This window comes from Charadrius vociferus, unplaced genomic scaffold (assembly GCF_000708025.1).
Source record: "Charadrius vociferus isolate BGI_N301 unplaced genomic scaffold, ASM70802v2 scaffold362, whole genome shotgun sequence".
NCBI lineage: Eukaryota > Metazoa > Chordata > Aves > Charadriiformes > Charadriidae > Charadrius > Charadrius vociferus.
The window spans coordinates 110962-135649 of NW_009647052.1; the positions used below are offsets into that span (position 1 = coordinate 110962).

The 24688-nt window shown below is 36.0% G+C and overlaps 1 protein-coding gene across 1 annotated transcript in view; it reads right to left on the reverse strand.

The window, feature by feature from the left end:
• Window positions 1–24688, reverse strand: part of MYO6 (myosin VI) — an 82297-nt gene that overhangs the window by 22967 nt on the left and 34642 nt on the right. Inside the window, 11 exon segments of the mRNA XM_009895762.1 lie at window positions 336–465; window positions 1252–1329; window positions 1467–1597; window positions 3859–3952; window positions 5548–5586; window positions 9243–9416; window positions 11465–11560; window positions 12656–12783; window positions 15070–15142; window positions 15593–15684; window positions 16686–16843. Of these exon segments, the coding sequence (XP_009894064.1) occupies window positions 336–465; window positions 1252–1329; window positions 1467–1597; window positions 3859–3952; window positions 5548–5586; window positions 9243–9416; window positions 11465–11560; window positions 12656–12783; window positions 15070–15142; window positions 15593–15684; window positions 16686–16843 (1193 nt within the window).

The following is a 24688-nucleotide window of genomic DNA, read 5'->3' on the forward strand; positions in this document are numbered from 1 at the left end:
TGATGTATTTAGTCTCTCCCCTGCAAGACCCGTGAGAGCTAGTTATTTCTCTGCAAGTGTCTACCCAGGCTTCAGTAAGCACCCAAGCAGACTGGACACAGGAGACTGGTGGTGGGCTGTACGGTCCGCTTTTAAAAACCTCTGCTCTAAGCCCCCCTATATGTACCTAACATAAAGCATAAAAAAAATAATCTCACCAACCTTGAAAGGAATGACTCAGACTTTAGTATGTAACTATCTGCTATACGTGTCCTTAGCCACATTTCAAGGTGATAAAAATTGCTTTTCTGTATTATTAACAAACATTTTGATTTAATAAAACATCGAATACATACATTTAATCACTGAGAGGGAACACCATTGAACTTTCTTCCAACGACTGCAGATAAGCCAGCGATTCACTCGTTTAACTAGCTCTGCTAAGTGATCCGGATCAGACTTCATTATCTGATCAAACTCTGCAAACTAAATAAATAAAGAAATAAACGGTTTACAAATTAGGACAACAGAGGAGGTTAGACATTATTATTTACGAGGATGTTGACTTAAAAAGGTAAAATATTTTTAATGTAAACTATGTCATTATATCAGCTTTCAATTAATTCAAGTGAGCAGGTATGTCTGGCATCACTTTATTCTTTAATGGTAACAAAAAATGTCTACTGGGGCTTTTTGTTTGTTTTTCTGTTTAACTGATGTGCAACACAGCACTTTGAATAATCCAAGCACTTATTAATCACTAAAAATATTTATTGCCAACTTTTTTGAAAATTAATTGTTTCTCTACATCCTGAACACGTACTCCGGCCTTTTTTAACCTTTGTGTAAATGTCCAACTAAAGGCAACTTTTTCTGAAAAACCTGTACTTCTACTTTTCAGTAATTATGACAGTAAGAACATTCTTGTGTTATAATTTTCCTTTCTAGTCACAACAGCTCCCTACTTTCCCTCCTTACTCTGCATAGCAGCAGCAATACTCAGAATCACAGAAAGATTTCAGCTATAAATAGATTTTACTAGAAAATATTTTGCCTTTGCTCTGACTTGCTCTTTTTAAGTCAACAGGAGTCTATCAGTTTGGGGGTTTTTTAATGGAAAATGGACAGTATTTACAAAAACAAAAAAAAAGGGTAACCTTATTTAAGTTGGCTGCATTTTTAGCAATGTGTTGAGCAATGCCACCTTCAGAGCTCCCTTCCAACCAAAATTATTCTTAGATTCACATTCATGAACTCCAAGAGAAACATTACCTTGCCGGGTCTAAAAAACACCTTGGTTAACCCAAATTTGTAATCATTTTCATTCAGTCCCAAGGCTTTAAATAGTGCCTGAAACACAGAAAACAGTTCGGGTTATATTCTGCCTCCTTCAAAAAAACAAAAAAAAAAGTTCAAAACCACACAACCCCCCCCCAATACACTTTCTGTCCTGGATGATATAGAAGAAGAATGAATTTCTTTTTTACCTTGCAAAAAAGCCTAGGATCCAGTCGAGCCAATTTTTCAGGCAAGTATTTTTTGTACATATTATATAGTTCATGAAATGAAGCTCGTGAAGGGAAACCACCTTGCATCAAATCCAGAACAGACACCATTCCTAGATTCATAGAAACACATACACAAAAGTTGGTATCAGTAAAATGAAAAGGAAGCAGTGATTTTTTTGATAACCAATAGTTTATGACATAAGCTTCAAAGATGTTGTTCAGACCAAACCACAAAGTTCAGCTGGGACTTGATGCAGCCTCTAATATTTCTTGATCATGTGATCATTCACAAAAAAGTTACTACTGAACAGATGACATGAACACATACAATTTTCTCCTTATTTGAGAAGTAACAGCCAATCACATTTAGAATTTGTTTCTAGTATTTCTTGTAAATATTTTTTTAGAAGACTTGACATTTTAATTTCTAAAGAAAAATAACCAAAAAAGCTAACAATGCCTGGCCAGGCCCTTCGTTTCATCACATCAATGATATCTGTGAGACGAGCTACAGATACAGCGTCAAATACATATGCAGTGCTCGAACATTCAGTGTACTTACAATACGAGGTATAAACTGCTAAACTGCAATTTTAACATCCCATTTTAATGTTTGGCTGCAACTAGGACATTGGTAAAGCACAGACACAAAGTCAGTAAAAGGTTCAAGCAGCACAGGCCATGCCAGTTTTTGCCACTTCTTTACATAACCCTATCAACAGATTTTGCATATTTGTTTTTCAGTTAGCCCTTAACTTGTGATTCCTGTCTTTAAATGGAATTTTTTGCATATTTGCTTTCAATGAAAATTTGATTTGTTTACATTAAGTCTTTCTTTTTCAAAAAATATGTTATAGCATTAAATCTTGCTGTTTTAACTTTACATATTATAACTCCATATTACTAGATTAAGCTTCATTTACTGTTGCTCAACACATACGGAAAAGTGAGCCTGTAAGACTACTGTAAAGCATTGCTATTGTTGGGGGGGGGGTTTTTAATTTGTTATTTTTTCCTCTCTGACATGCCAAATGCACTTAATCTGAAGAGACCTACTGCTAACGATGTTAATGGAAATTCTAAGTGCTGAAAAGTTAAGCTTTTGTGACGATAACATGACATGTTAAATATATGGACTCATCAAAATATCAGCTGCAGGACCTTGAAGTTATCTTAACTACAAATAGAGAAAAAATTAAGCACAAGCTGCTGAAAGTACAAAAATACAGAAAAATGAATATGAAAAATATGAAAATACAGAAAAATACAGAAAAATGAACAATACTAGCACTGTAATTCCCAAGCAAGCAGTTCCTTCTACTGTCCAGTGGGGCATGAGCGAAACGCTAATATTCATCCTTGACAATAAAGCTGTAAAATTGGAAAGCACCTAGCATTTCAAGAAAATGAAGCATCGCAATCTGTAGTATATAAAGCAACAGGAAAGAATATGTTGAAGTGCCCTTGTTGGAAGTTCAGTTCCAAATCAAATTAACAGTGGTATAAAGAGATTTTGAAAAAGCGAACCAAGACAATTCAATTCTACCATAGTATCTATAAATTCAAAGAAAACAGATGTGATATCTCAGCTAACACCGACTTCCTCTAAATGTACACAGAATTTCTAACACTTCAACTGCTACAGCAATATAAAACAAATTACATTGTTCTGGACTGAACTACTGCCTTATTATGGAATTCAGCTCCAGGTCAGGAAATCTAAATTTATGTACCAATACATGGCTACACAGGTTCTTACATATGCAGCTGGTGTCTGAACTCTCATTATAATCAACAGAAAAACAGTTGATGCAAATTACAGAATCACAGAATGGTCAGGGTTGGAAGGGACCTCTGGAGATCATCTAGTCCACCCCCCCGCCAGACCAGGGTCACCTACAACAGGTTGCACAGGACGGCGTCCAGGCGGGTTTTGAATGTCTCCAGAGTGGGAGACTCCACAACCTCTCTGGGCAGCCTGTTCCAGTGCTCTGCTACCCTCAAAGTAAAGAAGTTCCTCCTCATGTTAAGATAAAACTTCCTACATTCAAGTTTGTGCCCGTTACCCCTCGTCCTATCACTGGGCGCCACTGAAAAAAGACTGATCCCATCCCCCTGGCACCAACTCTTCTTGCAAAGAAGAGACCTTACGGCTGTTCAGATGAATTATTTTTAGGGTTCTATTGACTTAAACAAGAGCTAAGTTACTAAGAATCAAAATAACTGCTCATAAGGCATAAATAAGCTACCTTCTAAAAAGCAACAGTTCAAGCAAGGAAATATTGCTTCCATCTCACATATTTCAAACTGACATCAATCTATACTGCCCAAAGTAATAAATAGAGGGAAAAGTATCAGAGGCATACATTACCTGAACACTGAAGCTGAGAGAGGATCTGTCCTCCTTCAAAATGGTGATTTGTCATCTTCAAATTAGGTTTGATACAGCGAATAAAGCTAGATCCCTATTACCAAAAGAAGAAGTTAGCAGAATCTACACATTTTTAAACCTCCTGAAATAACAGTTAATCATTCAAGAATCATGGGTGGAAAAAAGAAAAAGATACAAAATAATAGCTTTCTAAAAGAGAAATGCTGACATTCTTTTTCTCTCATATATCATGTTTTCACTCTAGCCTTGGCCTTGATATAACTGATCTCAATGCTCAAGCTATTAATTGGATCCTCAACTTCTGAGTTTTCACTCAACCGTTGTTGTTCTTAACATTAGTACAATCTGATTAAAATTTAGCAGTCTAGATTCTACTACTATCATTGTCTTCTACAGTCACATCACCTAAATGCCTCAGTCCTCCAGCGTTCACATCAGTGAACATTCTAACAGCCTCCTGACATTGGAATTATGTCACATGAACTCGACTTTCCTTTCTTCTAACTTTTACTTTTTACAATTTCTTCTGGCTCATGGCTTCACTCTCCCTTCCCCCATGTTGCTCCAGTCTGCTCTTACCACCATGTGTGCTGTCTCTACAGTTTTGACCACTGCTTTCTCTGATGATTTCACATTCATTAAGAATGACATTTTTGCAAAACCCCACCCAGTTATTCAGATTTTCCTATAACAGGTGGCTGCTAATTATAACCTACCTTATATACTAAAACAAAATTGGGACTGAGAGAACATAATATTACTCCTGGTTTGCAGTGTCTTCTCTCTTTTGCCATCTCTCAGCTGAGAGTGAGAGAGCACCTGCCAAGGGAGCTCTATATTAACAACACATCCTCAGTTATGGGTTAGCTAAGCTCAGAGTACAGCAAGTCTGGCCACATACTTTTTCCCTGGACTGGGTCTCAGTTCCAGAGTGTTCTGTGTGAAAGAGATCATCTTTCTTTCAGACCAGCCTTATGAGTACAGTAAAATCTTAATATTGGCTACACTGCAGCACTTGTCCCATTTGTTTCCCATGTTTTTTCCCCTTTTGCTTTTTTTGACAGAGCATAACTTCATATCTAGAATTGGTTAGACCTAGACCATGAAGTCAAGAGAAACAAGAATGTGTTCCTACAAATACAAGTTCTGGAAAAAAAAAAAATTGTATGTTGAACTACATGGAGAATTCCACAAACTATCAAATTACATCAACTAAATTAGCAAACACTCATTAGGGGAATTAGGCTGTAAATGCACAGATTGTCAAAGAACCTATCACAAAAGTGAAACATTTTAACAGCTTTATGGACTCTACAAACAGAAATTAATAGGAAATTATTTGCCTTACTTGTAAATAACATCTTTAAATCTTCTGCAAACTAGTCAACGATAACCAGTGAATGCAAAGAAGTAAAAGCGACAAAAAAGTAGGTTGCAGCCCAGACAGATTTCGTATTGTTTACTCAAACTGTGTAACTGTCATTCTACAACGTTTTGGGGTTTTTTTTTAAAGGTAGTGGGGTTTTTTTAAAGTAACTCACATCACTTGTATAGCAAGACATTTCAAAAGTGCCACATAATTAAGTAATTACTTATCACATTTATTGTAAGACATATCGAGATAATCGAATATGAAAATTAGGAACCTGCATCTGTATATATACTTACAGTACTGTGAAGCTTCTCAAGAAGCAAATTTAACTGAGTCTGTAAAACAAAACAGGTATTTCAAGAGTCTTACCATGACAACTACAGAAATATACACACGGAATACTGGTATATCATTACTGCATGCATGTTCATGGTTAGTAAATCAAACAGAATTGATAAATCAAACATTCACAAATTTTAACAGACAAAATCATGCAAGTGTGCATGAATGGTCCTGAGGGAATTGCTTGTGTTGAATTGTACAACAATACTGAATGGACTAGATACTTACCAAAACACAGTTATAAAAAAAAAAAGTGCAAGCCCATTTGGGAAAATAAAGGAAATAATGGCTATGTAATAAAGTTATGAAGAAAATGAGACTGATCAGCAATAATAAAGAAAAGAATACACTGAAAATTTGTGAAAGCCCAAATTTAACCTCTAGCAAATATATATTTGTATATTAAATAATTAACACAGAAAACACATATGCTTGGGGTTTTCTTGGGTTTTTTTGAAGCTAAGTCAACAGTTCGGTGAATGAATTTGCATACTCTATTTTTAACTCCAAACTTCCAAATTTTTAATTCTCCTTTGATGACAAGACTATAGTTTTAAAGTCACATTTACTGAGGTTGGATTTAAACACACCGTGACGAGAAAAGATTGCAGTCCTATGATTATTTGGGGGCAAGCGTACCGGATCACCAGAGACTTAAGGATATCAGGGAAAACAAGTTACAGTTGCTATTGAATGTAACTGGTAGGGACTCAATATACTCCAGAACCACATCAGGAAACAGATGTGTCTGTTTTATCACATAGACTACTGCTGTGCCAGCCTTTCTAGTTTACTAGCAAGCATAAAGTATATAGACTGAAGTAAGACAAAATTCTGTATGTCCTAACATATTCCTCATTTTCTGTGCTCGAACCAAAATTGAAATGACCCAACTTTTGACTATTATTTTTTTAAACCAGATCTTTCAATTACCTTGAATCCAAGAAACCAAATTTGTATGGGCAATAGGCATCACCTACAGCTGCCAGTCATCCTTCCAGTGGATAAAACTGGCCTGAGCTTTTTTTAATTTATCATAGATATGGTTAGAAAGAAAGGAATGTCACAAGAGGCATGACAAACACTAATAACCTCTGGCTTGGTTCTCACTTACACACACTCTTTATTTCTACTTGAATATACTCTTTAAATTTTCTTAAGTTAGAAATGCTTAATTTTGGAGGAGACAGCCTAATTTCCATCAACAAAATACGTTTCTGTTAGAGGAAAAATACCCCTTCCTTATGCTCTGTGATTTGAGAAGAAATAAGCCAGAGCCATTCTCAGGTAAATTTCACTAATTAAATGATCATATGAATAAAACATTGCTAAAACTACTGCTCTTTGAATTATGACAATTTAATCCATTATTACGGCATTAAGGTAAAATTATCCCAAAGATTCTTGAGTATATCTGATGAACTAATTAATCATTATTTCCTCAACTGGTTTATGTGAATTAATTTTAATTACTTACAAGGAAGGGATGTGTGAAGAATTTCATACAGAGAAGTCCCTGCAACATCATCTAATAACTGATGTAATTAGAAGAGTTCAAGACTGACTTACATACTGACGCATTAAGAATGAAATTTCTGCTAAGATAATGGAACTTATTTTGATGTCAGCTGAAGTGAAATTTTCAAGGCTATTAGTGTTCATCAGCACACATGTTGTGTCTGGGAAAGTAACACTAAATGAATCACTGGAAGTAACACATACATTCAAAATGCCATGAAACTTGAAAACATTGAAAGAATTAGAGATTGATGGGCCAGATCCAAAGAGGACTTTAGTCATGTTCTAGGTGAAGAGGTGAACACCAAAGTCCAAAAGGCAATCCAAGAAGTTTCCCACTCAATTGCTCCTTAACATAAAAAAATGTCTCCCTTTTTACTTCAGCCCTCCTCGGACAATGGTGTCATTCACATGTCCGCATCTATTGGACATGAGGTGCCAAATCCAAGAGGAATTCAGAACCCAGGTGGAAGAAAGTGTAAATTATCTCAAAGACCCCACAGTTGGTTTTATTTTGAAAACATAGTTATTAAAAAAAAAAAAAAAAGGATCCTAGCTTCACTTACAATAGACTCATGGTTGCAGGGCTTGCTCAGGAGAGATGGTTTATCTGTATATAATTCCATTTTTCAGTCTGATCATGCATTTTATATTAAACCAATTGCTACTGTTTAATTCTACAACCACTATATAATGAGGAGGAAATTATCATCAGAGCAAAACTCAAGAGAGAAGGCTGCCCAGTTAAATACCAAAACTACCACCTTAGCAGTCAGGCTCTGTCTCTTACTCTTCCCGGCCCCATTAAAATTTAATTGCTGGCTACATAACAACCCATCTCCAGAAACGTACAAGGAGAAACCCCTATGTCAGATCGACCAATAACTTGGCGCTACAAGAAATACAGTAGACATAGAACACTAAATACAGTATAGACCTGTGTCCTGACAACCTGAAGCAGAATACTGTTGCTATACAAAAGGCAAGTGCTGCTACCATATCCTTCCTGGTTTTCAGCCCCTGCATTTTAAAGAACAGTTCTAAACACTAGCCACAAGATATGATTATGCAAGTAGGAATTTATCTTGCAGTCCCAATTCAGCACTAAACCTTGACATGGAACAGAAATGCAGAAACGCTCTTCTGCTATTGGCAGTGCCCCACTCTACAAGAAGGTTTTTGGGTTAAGATACCTGCTTTCCCCAGGGACTGGGTAGTCTAGCTAGGAACATGATGTGGGGTTTTAGGTGTCCTAGGTAAGGTAGCATACCAAAAATGTTGTGGCACTTGACTTGAAGGCATATAAATCCTTCATTGGATCTGGCCCAGTTGTCTTGAGAAGAGCTCTTGCTGAAATTGCAGCAGCTCTACCAACAGTAAATCCACGAGATTGAAAAATTTACCTGCAGCCCATGGTTGTGCCTGCTTTTCATCTCTTAATTCCCCTATAGTTCTCTTTCTAGCCATCCTGAGCTGGAATAGTCCAGCTAAAATAAAACTGCTGAATGACAAAAGGATGAAGAAAACATTTGGAGAAGACAAGGTTTGAAGATCAGCTTTACAACAAGCAGAAGAAAGGAGAAAATGAGGAGAAGCATCAGATTCAGGTATTAAGAAAGGAAACATTCAGTACAATGAAAATCTTTCTGCGAAAGCCATGACTGTATTTTAGAAGAGGAAAACCAGTGGTTAGGTTAGGTATTGAATTTTGAGAATGGCAAACTGTAGCCAATTAATACATCTTCTAGAATGCACAATGAAGATATGACAGAAGAACACCTTTTGTCACATTTAGAATCCCTTAAAGTCCACAGAATCAAAACTTGGATCTCAAGCCTTTAAACCTTTTGAATAAGGACTTCTGTGGCTTTGCAAAATTCTGACTTAAAAATTACTGTATAAACTCTGTAAGGAGTATTATGAAACATCTTTTTGACAGAAACACATAGCATGTAGCTTGAATATAGTGGTTTCTTATAAATCAATAGAAAAAAGGTCTATTTCACAAATTTTTCTTTGTATGAATCTTAAGTCACTACTACTTCTCCCAACCTTAGGTTGTGCTTATTTCAGTTAACTTAAAAGTGACATATATTACAAGATGATAAGATTCTTTGCTATATTATGTTACCTTGAATTTGTTTCCCACACTGATGAAACTAAGCTTCCCAGCTTTTTGTTTGGGATCCTTGTTGTTGTTAGTGTTAGATTCAAATAGCTGTCGAACAAACTTGTCCTTGGATTCACATATAAGAGATTCGAGGGACATGTGCAAAGCATCATTGTTTTTTTCCACAAATTGCATCTGAAAAGACAACCCAAAAAATAATAGTACATTTGTTTCACTGACCCAGTTACTTAAGTCTTAAAGAAAATTAAAGAAAACAATGTTATACACTTAATTCAAAAAGCAGCAAGAATATGTGGTATAAATATTCAAACATTATTTCAAATAATTTTTCAACTTCACACACAACACTAATGACAGAAAAAAGATATTCTTAAATTTGAAAGATGAAGGAATCATGAAACCCAAGGTAAGGTTTAGTGCCTTTTAAGAGATCAGTTGTGTTTTTGTCAATGATTATCCTCCTTGTTTCCACTTCCAGCACACAGCACATCATCACTTCGGAGTTCTGAAAAGCTTAATTCTTCACTGCTTGCAATATCACTTAAGATCTGTTGTAAAATGGGAATTACTATGCACACTTTAATTGGTGCATCTACACAGTTTGGAAAATGAAATAAAAAATGGTTATTTTAGTAGTAATATGACTATTTAAGAACAGTTGATTTAATAAAAGATATTGCCCCTTCCTATAAACCTTACCTCTCTGGTTTATTTAAATTGTCTCATTAACTTTTAGAAGAACAATACATTACACCAAAATTCCGAAATCAAGACACTAGTATCCAATTTCACACTAACAAAATTCTTATAGCTTTTGATGCAACTTTAATCGTGACTTTGATATTTATGAACAGAAGAGGCCAAGACTAATTAGAAGAAAATACAAATTTGGCAGATATACCATAAAAGGATCTAATGCTGATGAGAATCAAAGAACAAACATGGGCCTCCAAAATTCCCCTGGACTATGAAAATACAAGAATGGAATATGAATGCAGCCAGAGGAACATCCTCGCCGCAAATCAGATTGTGAGAACTGCCACAAGTGTAGTGAGAAACAGAAACAAGTGACAGGTGAGGTAAAAGGCAGCTATAGTCCAAAAGTTTTAAGGCCCAGACTAAGGAAGTCCCTCTGAGGGAGGGGATAAATTAAGTCAAGCATATTAGCATAGCTTCTGGACCAAAGCTACCTCCTATCTGATTAGCTCTGACAGCAGAGCTTATGTTCTCATATCTGGCTCCTCTGTTCCTGAAGACACGGTAAGGTATTATTAATATATCATGATGAGGTACACAGTTCAACACAGAGCACTTGGAACAAATGTGTTCCAATTTTATTTATTATTTTGATATTGACTCACTGAGTGACCTCAGAAAAATCAGGTAGGTAACACACAGACTTCAATTTTCTTTCTCGGTTGTCAAATGACTTACAGAATGTGCCTACTTCAAAACAGCACAGCAATCATTATCATTCTTGGAGCATTTTGAAGTAAATAAGAAGCAGCCCTTAAAGTACGCGTTTTCAAATGACAAAGAAACATCTTTGGAAGTAGCTTCCCTCTTACACATTGGAGTTACAGACCAGAACAACAAAGCATTATGGATCTTTTGTTTATCCTAAACTCTTATTTCTGAAAAAAAAAAACATGTTTCAGAAATTAGTCAAGTCTTTCAATGTTTTTGTATAATGAATACTCAAAGTACTAGAATCTGCAATGTATTTTGAGTAACAGTTTCAAGTATTTCATATTCTCACATGAATAATTCTACTGCCAGTAGAAATGGAAAACAAAAGTATAGAATGTGATTTTTAATATAACATAAAGACTGGTTGCATACAAGGATAAGCACGCCTCCACAAGGTTACTCTTAAGTCTAACAATACTTATATATCACATATTACATTCCTCTCTCCAAGACGCAAATGTCTGTTAATGTAATATTTGCAGTACATCATGAATCAGTATAGTTAATATTGGCACCATTACCCATAGATTTATAACAAACTCTTACACAAAATGTATGTCACCAAAATATGTCACCAAAACAGTCTGTAATCTGAGAAGTTAAAGAACTGTCGATTCTGCCACAGCTAAGACATACCAACTTTTCAATTTCTCTTCTGATGAAAGGAAATTTTGTTATTTAACCAATATACACTGAAAAATATAAAAGTACTACAAAGTGCAACAAAAATAGTTTTGTGTAAGTAAAGTTACCGTCTCATAGCATACTGCTCCTGCAAAATGTCGGATAATAAAGCCTTCATCATCTCTGATGTTTCTGTGAACAGCCAATTTAGACTTTCTAGGAATCTGGAATTAAAAAGTTGAATTACAAAGAATTACACTGGAGAGGAAGGAAAAGTTTATTCTTAAAACATCACCGTGATTCTGCCAGGAGCACTGGGTGTTTAAAATGACATTTCTTGCAGTACAGTTTTGATGACCACTGCCATTCCCTTTCAAACCAAAATGTTTGAAAAATCTATTTTCGCTCTCATTCACACCTTTAGATACCTCACATTCAAAGTAAAAGTCACTAGGATTGCTAACACCAGCTAGTTGATTTTCTTTTTGCCTTTAATGACAAATTGCTATGCCATTCATTCCACAGCTGATTAATAGCCTTGTCACACAAACAGGATTAGGCAGAAGCTTAAAATACGTTTTTAGATGGTATATTTTAAAAGGCATCTACCTAGGCGATCGTACACATACCAACAAAAACGCTTCATTGCATAGCAATCCAGTTAAGCAAGACTAAGTGGAGACTTAAATGGATGATAATTTTATTTATTTTATTTGGCTCCCTTGGCTTGGATTTTTTCAGGAGGGAACTAACTGTTTTGTGCGGGTGTGGTTTTTTTGTTGTTGGTTTTTTTTTTTGCATTTCAACAAAAGTCATGTACATAAATTGCAATAATTTGCATTAACCTTCCACAGAGTGCTGTATGTTAAAGAATTAAGAAAAACAAAAAAGTTTTCATTGTGTGTTCCCTATTTTCATCTCTGAAGTGACAGCTAGACACTCCATGTGAGTCAGATATTCTCCAAAGCAAGCAATTTTTGAAAGGAACAACAAAATAGCTCATCTGATATTAAATAATCTTAATTAAAATGTGGGGGTTTTTCCTTTTCATGCATTACATGGTAACAAACTTCAAATGTAAGTGAAGAATATGGCTTTATTTTCAGCAGGGATATTAAAATTCCTAGAAGACTTAAGCCTCCAGTGAACTTTTCAACAAACCTAATAACCAAACTTGTCCCTAACAAAAGAATATGGATTGTGCAGACTGGTTTGGTATGAGATTTCTTAGGAAAGGTTTTCATTATATTGAAGTGTTACTATCAACTGTTCCAAGAACTGTTTTATTAAAACAAGACAGACAGCAAAAATAAACCTACAGAGAGTCTGAAATGGTCCTTGTGTTTTTGGTGCACAACTGAAGTAAAATGCTGGTCGCTTGGCTGGGGAAGACGATTTTCTTCATCCAAAATATCCAGTACACCTATTAATTTTGCTTCAATCAAATCTATTAATAAAACAAAATATGTTTACAAAAATTGGATATATAACCTCACATCAGAGCCGAACATTACAAGTTTAAAATGCTACTGATCTGATTCTGTGTAACAGTATCTAGGGAAAGCTGTTAACACAAAATACAAAAAGTCATTGCAAATTAACTCTATGTATCCGAATTGCTGATTTAATCGATATACTATACATACGAAGTTCTAACTCTCACACAAAGAACACCAAGGAAAACAGATCAGGCACGGATTGTTTGATTTTTACTCTGGGTCTCAAGTTGAATTAAGTCATCTAATTCCCATAAGGTGCCTAAATGTTTCTGTGGTACAACCATAGGTCATTATGGGATAATTGCTTATATTGTTGGGGGGTTTTTAAAGCTTTTAATCCATGTTTTAGCACATGTCAAAACTAAAAGCATGAAAAGGCACATACTTTCATTCACAACAGGATCCAGGGAGAAAAATGAAATGAGATTGTTTTAAGAAAGGCAGATCAGCCTTGAGCATACAGCGGTGGTTCCACAGCTTTTTACAAATGTATTTCCTTGCCCTTTCACATGCACACACAAAAGCCCTTGAAAGCTGACATAGAAATTCATGCTCTTGAAACTACTAGACACCAGAATCTTGCAGCTTTTAAAACTTTCTTGCATTGTCTATGAAACTGTTCTTGTAAAAGAAATTTTCACTACCTACTTTTTTTCCTGTGGAAAGGAAGAAATGACTAATGCTTGTACTGCAACAATGCCTATGAACACTTACCACAGATCATAAACACTATGAGACTATATATAAAACACAAAGATAGCCCTGATCTAAAGAATTTATGCTTATAAAATCTGAACAAGCTAATTTAGCTAGAAATGACTACCATTCCATCAAAACATTCTAACATAGCAATGACTGCCTCTAAGTTTCTTCCACAGTGTTAAAATTTTTTTCATGTCAACATAGTAACACTCTCTTTTGTGACAGTCACTGGCTTGGTCCAACACCTTAAACAAAATCATATTTTGACAGAAAACAACAATATTTTTCTCACCCACTTCAAAAGGCAGTAGAAAATCCTTTTCTCCTGACTATGCAAGAACAGGAAACAGGAAAACATGCCAAACATGCCACTAAGCTATAATTTTATTCTTACCTAAGAATAACTCGTACAATGAAGAAACGTGTCAAATCTGTGGTGTAGTGTCAATGTTGGTTGGAATAGGAAAAGGGGTCATGACTGAGGGACTGCTACTTACATTCTTAGGTAAGCTGCCCAAATCTTTTATATGGCAGGAAAAGGCAACAACTTGGCAACAGTCTCTACAACCTGACCCATTTTCCCACTGAGTCAGACAGAGACCTTGTCTTCCAATAGGCACCAGGGAACCCCTTTTGATCCTGAGGTATGTTTCAAAAAACACATGCACTGGGGAGGAAGCAATCCTTTTAAAAGAAACATGACAGTCTCTAAACTATAACAACATTTTTGGGAACAAGCTCAGGCTCATCTACACATTGCTAAACACATTATTAAAGAAGTCACCTATTTCCTGATGCTACACTTTTGTTCCCTCCTCCAAATACCTTCCTGTTGCTTTTTCACAAGATGGCTAAGAGGTTTGCTTGACAAGAGTTGTCATTAGTAAAGTCAGAGTTAGTGACCGTACAGTCCTATCTGACAAGGTGAAAACTTCTTCAGCATAGCTACAGAAACTCAGAAAAAACAGACATTTTGCAACAGATGTTGATTTCTGTCACTCTGAATCCTCTGCTCAGCCAGGACTGACTACTTGCCATAAGCAAATTACCATAAACGCAAAAGCAAGATGAACTTTTGATCACAAAAGCCTCTGGTGTACCAGTCTGTAGAAGCCTAAAAGCAGCAAACATCTACAGCCTGTTGCCTATAGTTCATTTTGTTTATGTGCTCATTGGCTCAAAAAAAGGTATGGGGAATAGGATGGGATTATTTACTTTTTTTTTAATTCACGGAATATTTTTCCCCAGACACCCTCACACACTTTTTCACTTTATTTACCCTATTTAGGTGTTCTAATTAGTTTCCTAGGAAAATGCACAAGAAATTCAGAAGTCCCAGCTGCAGTTATTACACACTGTTAGGACAATACCAACTAGAACTTGAATGTTATACAAAGCTGGAAGAATTTGCAAGGTTGCAACTGTCATTAAAAGTATAAAATTACTAGTGCTATGCATATTTTGCCTCTTCTGCTTGAAGCTTTTTTCTCCATGACACTAACGAATAGCTTGACATTTCAAGAAGCACATACCGATACAGTCCTGATTATCTACATAGCGCACTTCATTAACACCCAGGCCTTCTTTTTGGTAAAGTTCTTGTTCCTTAAAAAAAAATATAATAAAAAAAAAAATTAAAAGATAAACAACCACTCACCATACACTTTTTTTAGCCACCAAAAATGTTTTTTTAAATAAACATGAAGACATTTTTAAATGCAGCATGAATCAACACATATTTTAGAATTTCCTTCCACAGTTTAATATATTCCAACTTCACCTCCTTAATGATAGGCCCAGGCAATTAGATATTCCCATTAGGTATAAGACACTGTCCAGTATCAGGATGTCTCATTTTAATGAATGATAAAAAAGAAGAAAAAAGATTGTTGGTTTTCAAAAAGCTATATTCTTTCATAGTACAACCAGATACCTCACAGTCGGAAAACAATTTGTCTACTGAATTTTTTTAATCTAAGCATAATATGCAATCTTATGGAAAGCAGTGCTTAAGTATCTCTTTACTAAAAAAATAAATCCTCAAACATAACATACCTCTTTGAGAATCCTTTCATTAAAAAATTGCTGCAGTTTTTCATTGCAGTAATTAATACAGAACTGTTCAAAACTGTTGTGTTCAAAGTATTCTGAAAAACAGAAGTTAAACTTCTATGAAAAAAAGTGTTCCAAGAATTTGTTAGATAGTAACTAAGAAAATATCACAGAATCAGAGAAGAAAGAAAAAGCTTCACAACGCTAACATTTAAAGATATGTTCAGATCCATATCTGTTTCTTTCAGTAAAATAAAAGCTTTTACATATTATCAGGCTGCACATAAGGCACATAAAAATACTGTGGAAGATCATATTTCTATGACAAATAACATACAATTACACTGGCAGCAAACCAAAGCAAGATGCTACCATACAGTGAAACTGTACCAACACATCCTCATGCATCATGTTACAACAGGCTGGCACAGGACATCATAGCTCTAAAGGCGTGAAAACCAAAGGTTCCCTTTTTTACAGTTCTCAGAACACCTTAGCTTAACATGCCCTATTCTGAATCTCAGGGAGCCAAACATGACAAAAGCTTTACGGGAACCATCAATGCCCACGACTTCCAGGGAGCAACCAGCAGCCTGAATTCCAACTCTGTAACAGAACTACCCATCCTCTAGGAAACAGTATCTTAATTCAGAGACTTCATTCAGAGACTATCTGTCTGTATGCAGTGATCTTCTCAGGACTGAATGGGAAAACAGCATGCACATGCAATATCTTTCCTAGTTTTACTGGGTGGCCACAGCAAGACTCCATTCCAAATTTTTAGTCCTTCAAAAGCTACATCTATGGAGACACTACAAGAATCTGAAATCATTACAAAGATGTCTAGCTTCAAACTACCGCTTGCTAGTGTTACTAGGTCAGCAGGAGAAGCTCTAGACCTCATCTACATTCTTGTAGCTCACGAAAATAAGGCTTTATCTGCTCTCTTGATGTCTTCTTAAGCCCTTGTAAGCCATTCCACCCACAATCACCAAAAAGAAAACCCTCCCACTCTCCATTACAGAATTTATCATTGAATCTTTGGTGACAGTAACAGACAACTGGAAAAATAATTATTCTTTTGAAGTATACTTACCAAAACCAGCTATATCTAGAACTCCAATGAAAAAAGAAGAAGTCTCAAACGGAAAACACTGGTTTACCCTGTTCACTACATGGTCAAACAGATGACTATACACAGTTTTGGCCAAAGCATCACGAGCATTGTTTGCTTGTTCCACTTTCAAAGGTACCCTAAAAAAAAACCAGAAATACAGATCTTATTTTTCAGAATTCCTTGCTCTGAAATACTGAGATTAGACCCTAAACTTTTAAAAGAGCCTTTCCAATCATTGCAAATTAGGACACACAAAAAACTGAGCTCTAGGCCCAGGCAGAAAACAATCGTGCCAAGTTAGACTAACTATCCTACTTGTAAAAAGAAAGAATAATGTTTCACTATCCTAAGTAGAAGTGAGATGCAGATGTTTTCATACTTGGTTTTAGATAATTAGAAACTATATTGATAATTGCTGGAGAAAGATATCTACAAAAAAAATTTCAACTATTTATTTATGAGCTGCCTATGTAATTACATAAAATCCATAGTTAAGCTTTGTTCCAACATCTTTGTCTCTATACTTTCATAAGGGCTATAACTAAAACTATAAGGCTGTAAGATAATCAGTAACAAAATTAAAAAAAACAAAAAAAACCACATAGATAAAGCAGTGTGTTCTCATGGTAAAAGTTAGATGCAATCCCAAAATAAGGACTCTTTTTAAACACTGTAAGAAGGGGCCTTTTAAGAGATGAGAATTTATTTATTACAAGCTTGTATCCAGTTTAGCAGTTAAAATAACCAACCAAACAAAAGCAAAAAAAAAAAAAACCAACCACCCAAACAAGCCCCACACACCAGTCACAACTTCAAAGCCTATGAAATGCATGACAATACCATGGGAATATCAGGCAAGTATAACTACATATTTAGCTATACATATAATTATATATATATATAGCTATTTCTTAAAGTCAGTATGACAGTGACATGCTTAGGATGCATATATTTCAAAGCACCTTTAACCACCTCATTTCCTGGATAAATACATTCTACAAGACTTCTTTTTTTTTGTTAACACACTTCAGATTAACAGATAAATGTAGCAAAACTAAAAAAACAGTTACACTGTACACAGCTGAAGAAGGACCCTCAAACCAGGACAGACCCATAGAAGTCTCCAGAATAAGACAGTTCATACAAGGATACAGCCTTAAGGAAGTGTTTAAGAAACAACATGGAAGTAGTATGAAAAAGGAACTTTTGGCTTTATGGTATGATTACAAATTGCACTTAGATCCTAATCATGTTGCCAAAGAATTCAAACGCAAAAGTCCTACTAATCTGAACAGAATCAGACTGTCAAAGATCAAAACTCTCCAAAGGATTTTTACATGTCAATAAAAAAATATAAATACAAAGGGGGGAAAATTCAATTGAAGTACTGATAGCCCCTTGACCAGACGGTATCAAAATTTCATGCATGGAAAGAAGGCCTAAAATTTAGATCAACTATGGGTACACAAAGGCGTTGAACCACACCGTACCATCACATACAGATACATCCAATGTTAAAAGTAAATCAAAAGAAGATATATTTAGGGAGAGAGCCTTTGCTAACCAAACTGATAAAATCTGCAGGGAGGAACACAAAGAAATAATGTCAAGATTTTTATCACACCAATCCTCTTTGTCATCAAGAATACAGGATGATGGCTGTATGCCAAAAGCTCTTATGCTTTTTCCAAATATTTCGATCAGTAGGCTTAATAAAACAGACCACTTCTCCCCTTACAACACTCTATAATGCTTCTCCCCATATACCTTGCCTCTCATATCCTTGGACCACCAGCACTACAACAACAACTAGTAACAATCAAAGGATAAACTGTCCAGCTAAGGTGGTGGATAACCAGTGATGGCACATCTCAAGCGTGCAGGAAATCAACGTTTAAAAAATACCTCTTATCTGAACTGTTTAAGGAAGCCTTATGTACAAGGTTCGAGATGTCACAGCTGCAAAACTGCCCTGTCGCCCCCTCCAGGTAGTTTCTGTACACGGGATTACAAAGAACTGGCAGGTCAGAAAAGGAAAACTTAATGCTACACAGCTTACCCATATTGCATCATTTCCTTCCCAGGATTCATAAGCACTACACTAACTCAAATTTATTATTTCTGTATTTTTTCAAGCATGGTACTTCCAATGCAGAAACGTGAAACTGAGGGAGATCACTTTCTACTGTGACTGGTAAATCAGGGAACAAGAGACTGTTCACTAAGGACACTTGCAGCTACATTACATTAGATAGTAATTAGCTTTAACACACAATCTTGTCTTCCACTAAGTATCTCCTGACTTATCTTAAGGTAACGAGTACTGACAGAAATCTTCTCTTATAAATAGAAGGAAGGTACCTTTACATTCCATTCTGATAAGTTTAAGAGATCAGAATACTAATTCCCACATGTCAGCTGCAGGCCCATTATATAATACAATACACTAAAATCATTTATGCTTTCAATATATTTTTTAAACAACACCGCAAACAGTCATACTTCTAGTGTATGTATTTATAAAATGGCCCTGTTCTTCAAAAATAACAACTCTGCCATTATTAAGTAGAATTTCAGAGACTGCACAAAACCCTACTGTTATTTTAAATTTCATAGTATGCAGAAGAAACTCATGAAAAGAAAATGTAAGCCTGCAATGCATTTTGCACCGCTGAAAGTACAGAACCACAAAATAATGCTGAAATTGCACTGAGCCAGTGGAGATACAGAAGAGCCCTATTACAGAACTGATGTTCAGAATGAGTAAGTTCCTCCTCCTGAACTTGCTTTCCCTCAGCTCCTCCTTTCCTCTGGTCTGCACACTGACAAAGGAATCTCTTTCCTCCTCCTGTTTCTTGTCTGAACAGGAAAAGATATATTTTCCTTCCTCCATTTCACCTTCTCCCCCTCTCCTCCATCCACCAACTACTTGCAAGGAACAGGGAAGAAATTATTCCAATTTCTAAGCTATTTGGGTAAGGCTGCAACAAAACCCCTTGTTTGGTCTTCATGCCAATCTCTTCAGCAAGGTTTCCAGTGACCCACAGAGTCTGAGGTCTAGAGGAAAGTGCTCCCATGGGCTAGCCTTATTCTAAGGACAATTCCATGCAGTCCCCAAACATTTTTCAGAACAAATAAAATGCAATTAAAACATGTATAGTTTGCCCATAGCTGACAACAATTAAGGGAGACAGAGCAGATGAAGCGACACCCATCAGCTACTGTCATCCAATACGGTTACGGCTTCACAAATAAAATGGCCTGGATGAAATAACCCTACCTAGTGAAAAGTAAAGAATATATGCAGCACATCTTGTGTTGAGAAAAGCTGAAGTTCCAAAAACTGCACAAAAACATTTTTAAAAAAAAAACCACAATGCTTCTCCAACAGAGGCTTCAGTACCACCACCCCCAAAAAATGCATTTTGGTAGAAAACATACTCCAAAAGAAGCTGGAGGACCTGAAATCATTAAGTTAAATTTTTCACACTGTAAAATAAATTACTTTGTGATGACAGAGTCCTCTTTAAAAGTCTTCTTGGAAAGCAAGAAACTGAGTAAGACAGTAGTACAGTGCATTTACAGTGCATCTACAGTACCAGATTTTGAATACTAACACTAATTTCCCTCTGTAAACACACTTCACATGGATGGCAAAAACATCAGCTGACAAGGTGATCATTATGCTCTTTTGGGGAGACTAACAAGGGCAGACAAATGTAGTGCAGCTGTCAAGCCTCCCTGGCAGTCCACTGCACATTAGTATTTAATTAAATTCACACAGATAGCATTTAGCATCACCCTCCTACTGTTCTTTGTTGGCTCCATTGTGCCCAGCAGAACAAAGCCTTTGTTATACTCTGAGCACAGCGATTTCAGCTGAGCTATTTATTCACTGTGACCTATTAGGACTCACATGATCTACTTGCACACAAAAGGTCCCTAAGAGAGAGCAATGAGTAGCTCTTTGGGTTGCTGGAACAAAATAAAACAATGTACTTGTCAAAACTCTAATATTGATAGCAAACAAATAGTTTCTAAACTACGCTACCATAGAAAAACCTGGTGGCTATTTAATAAATGCTCAAAACAGTCCAATCCACTTTCCTTGCACGTGCAGTAAGCCACACGAGAAGAAGATATTAGTGTATTTATTAGCTTTTAGCTGCACAAGTTTAGAAAAGGCTAGAGAAAGAGGCTTAATGCATTAATCCTTCGAGGTGGTGGAAGGAGTCCTCTGAATCGTTTTTGCCATCCACAAAATAAAACATTGGAGAGAAAATAAAATCTGCTGGCACAAAAACATAGCTCCTTGTGTTTGCAGACTTTTGAAACAGTACACTGCTAACGCCCCAGGCTTATCAGGATAAATATGCTGAACAGAAAATCTTTACAGTCTTAATCCAAAGTGAATTTGAAGCTGTAACAAAAATTGTATTTGTTCTTAAAAAACCTTCCTCAACAGGGTCACTTGAGATGTGGTGAAAGGGAAGCAGTATACAGCGATCCACCTTTGCTTTAGTGATTGATACATCTCACCAAACATTCTCAAAAGGAAAATACACAGACACGCTTTATCTATATGTCATGTGTACAACAGCAAAAATTCTGTTCTCAGAGGCTGAGTCAATTCCTCAATGAGAACATTTCCAGTGGGGTGCCACCTGAATCTGACATGGATGCAATTTGTTGAAACCCCTTCTGCTCCTAGTTACAATTTTCACTAAATAGGAATGAGGAAAGTAAGGGCATTTTCAAAAAAACAGTCTGGTAATACTGAACTAAAACAGCAGAAAATCTTGGTAACAAGATTAGCATACAAAATTATTTTCACAAATTGAAGATATGATCTAAAAATCCACAAGATAGATTTCAGTAAAGGAAAGCGTGTGGTGGTATGCTTAGGGAGAATTAAAACATTCAAATGCAAGATGAAGAATAACCAGGTAAGCAGCGAGTCAACAGAGAAAGATCATCAGTTACTGTGGATCACAAGCTGAATTAAGTCCAAAATGTTACTAACTTTCAAAACCTGCAATTCTCATACCACCATGAGTTAATATGAGTACCATGTGTACTGTACAATATGTAATTTTCTACTCTAATGTTATCCATAATACTGATAAAGGTTCTTCTGGATTAATATTTCAAAGATTTTGCTGTCAATTTAGACATGGTCTAGAAGAGAGCAAATAGTAAAACTTGGAAAATATTGGCCACTGGAAGCACTTTGTCCTGCGAGACCCATGTCTTCCTACATGTAAAGGTTGTTATAAAGAGAAAAATTATTTGTAACTTTCCGTATCAGCTGATAATGCAGCAAGACAATAGTGACTTAGAGTCCCCAATTTCTAATAACTGGAGGTGAGAGTAGGAATTTATAATCACTTTCCAGAAATGCACTATTCAAAATATTATGAAGCGATCTAGATCTTGAGCTTTTAACTGAAGACAGAATAACCCCTTCCCAATCATTACTTACCATTTGTCACTGCATTATAACTTTTTCCACAGTAGTCACTATGAAGTTCTAACTTGTGAACATCCCTTCTTTCAAAGTACAGAAATAAGCAGGTCACCAAGTCATCTACTTTTTTGGTCTATCTAGAAATATCCCTCAAAGGTCAGCTATTTGGTAATAATGTATTACTGGAACAACAGACCATACCCATGCTAAACTTAAGACTCCTGAATGTTAATTAATTCAGAAGAGCTTCTGCATTCCCCTAAAAGAACATAATGTTCAAACAGCACAGACTGTCACTGATGGTTTATTACGCTCAAATTTTGGCCAGGAAGATCAGTTTCACCCTGGAGATCAGGAAGCAGGCATCGAGCAGTATTTCCACTACAGCTATTCTCTTTTAATTATTGGTTAGAATTAGGTATAGCTCAAGATTACTTCTCTTGCACAGAACGAGCTCTCGACCAGTGGAAACCTTCATTACTCAAATCCACTACATCCCTCAAGGACTAAAAAAGCCAATGCTCTCAAGTGCTCAAAGATCAACTTTTCACCTCATAAGTCTGACATAACCTAAGCGTGCTTTAACGAACACCTGCCACCTTTACTGGTCACAGTGACATGCCAAGGTTAAATCAATCAGCTGTTACTTTGTTTCAGTCCACAAGTTCATGAAATGTTAACAAATACTTCATACTTAAAAATAAATAAATAAATAAATAAATAACAGTAATACATTTCAAAAGATCTAAAATATGCAAGGAAGAACAAAAACCACATCAATGCAGATAATTAATTATGGTTTTCACATATTAAACTTCTGGTGTAATGTGCATAAAGCTGTATTTCTGATTCACTAAAACAATATGATTTTTTTTCCTAAGTCAATAAGAAGTATCTATGCATTCTTCCAGTGAGTGAAGTGAATCTTAGTTTCCTAGTTAAAAGATTGATGCATTCAACTAAACATTGAGAATTACTTTTAATGTGCTCAACGCTGTTTAGCCCAAGTTTAGTTTTTGATGTGGTGTGTTCTCTAACTCCAGAAAATACACAACATAGAAAACCAAATGTTAAACCACACAATTCAGTTGCACACAGCTTAGCTAGCATCCCTGACAGCTTGTGTGCTAGAAGGATGAATCTCAAAAGGAGAAAATTTGTGGTGGAAGCTAGAAGTTTTTTGTTAAAAAAAGGCAACTGTAGGGAAATCATTTTCATGAAATGCAGTTTCACAAGAGTCATAACTTCCAGGGTATTGAAATGTTATCATCAGCACCACGTTTAAACATGCTCTTTGCAATTATTTCTTCTCCATGTATGAATAGAAAGAAATCACATTCCTATTTCTGTGCCTAGGAAGTTACCTTGGTAATAGCTTCTGTCAAAATGTAAGCTAATGAAAAGCTAACAAAAAAAAGGGATAATCACTCTTTTTTTTAAGTTTACTATTTACTTCAATAGTGACGTGTTCTTAATAGCTACAGAAAAAAAAAACTCAACTTTTTTTTAAATTTATCCTGTTCCACTATTTTTTATGTTTCTATGACACAATATTAACTTTGCATTAAAGGTTAAGTGTCTATCAGGAACAGCAAGAAACAGTGCATTTCCGGATTACCATTTGCAGTGGTGTTTTTAAAGCTGAAATTTGATTTCAGAAGTGTTACATGTGGCAAACACAGGGACGCTGATCACCCAGACACTGTGAAGGGTGGATATACTACCTTCTAATTAGAGCATCCCAGACCCGATATCACAGGGCAGCAGTCATGAGAGCACTGTGCACCCCCATGACAAGAAAGGTGCATCCAAGTATCTTCCAAAATACTTGGGCACAGTATTAACATTCCTTGATACAGTTATCTGTTAAATCTATTACGATATCTCATTTTCTTTGTAGGTTATGGATTTAACAGGCCGACTGCTGTACTTTCTTTGGCCACACAGTGTACTCACTGACATGTGAGATGTTTTATAAAATGTGACTTATTCAAAGCTGCTCTTTTCCTGAAGAAAAAAAAAAAAGAGGCCATCTTACTCAGACATTGCACAACTCCGACTCTTCCAAACAAATATAAAGAAAACTCTAATGACCTAAGAAGAACAAAACAATCAAGCCTGAGCACCTAAGAATGTGCATTTGGATCAACTGGTTTAAAGAAAATAACTAACTAAGTAAAAGCCCTGTTAAAAATGTAATCTCAAAATTAACACCTGGATGATGGAAAAACATAGCATGTTGTTTCTGTTTTGAAGTAACCAACAATGTTAAGCCTGCCGGTTTTCTGCACTCTCGTATTTTTGCAATACCTTGGTTTTGGTACTCGTATTTTGTAACCATTAAGTAAGCATTCTAAATAGCTGCAAGTAAGGCTGACTGCAACTCTGCACAAACAGCCAAGCGGGAGTCTGAGGCCATTTTTTCCCTTTTGCCCGTGGGTAAGAGGCGGCAGACCCCGACGGCCGTGGGCGGCGGTTGGGGACACGGGTTACCTCAAACCGCGCAGCCCGCGGG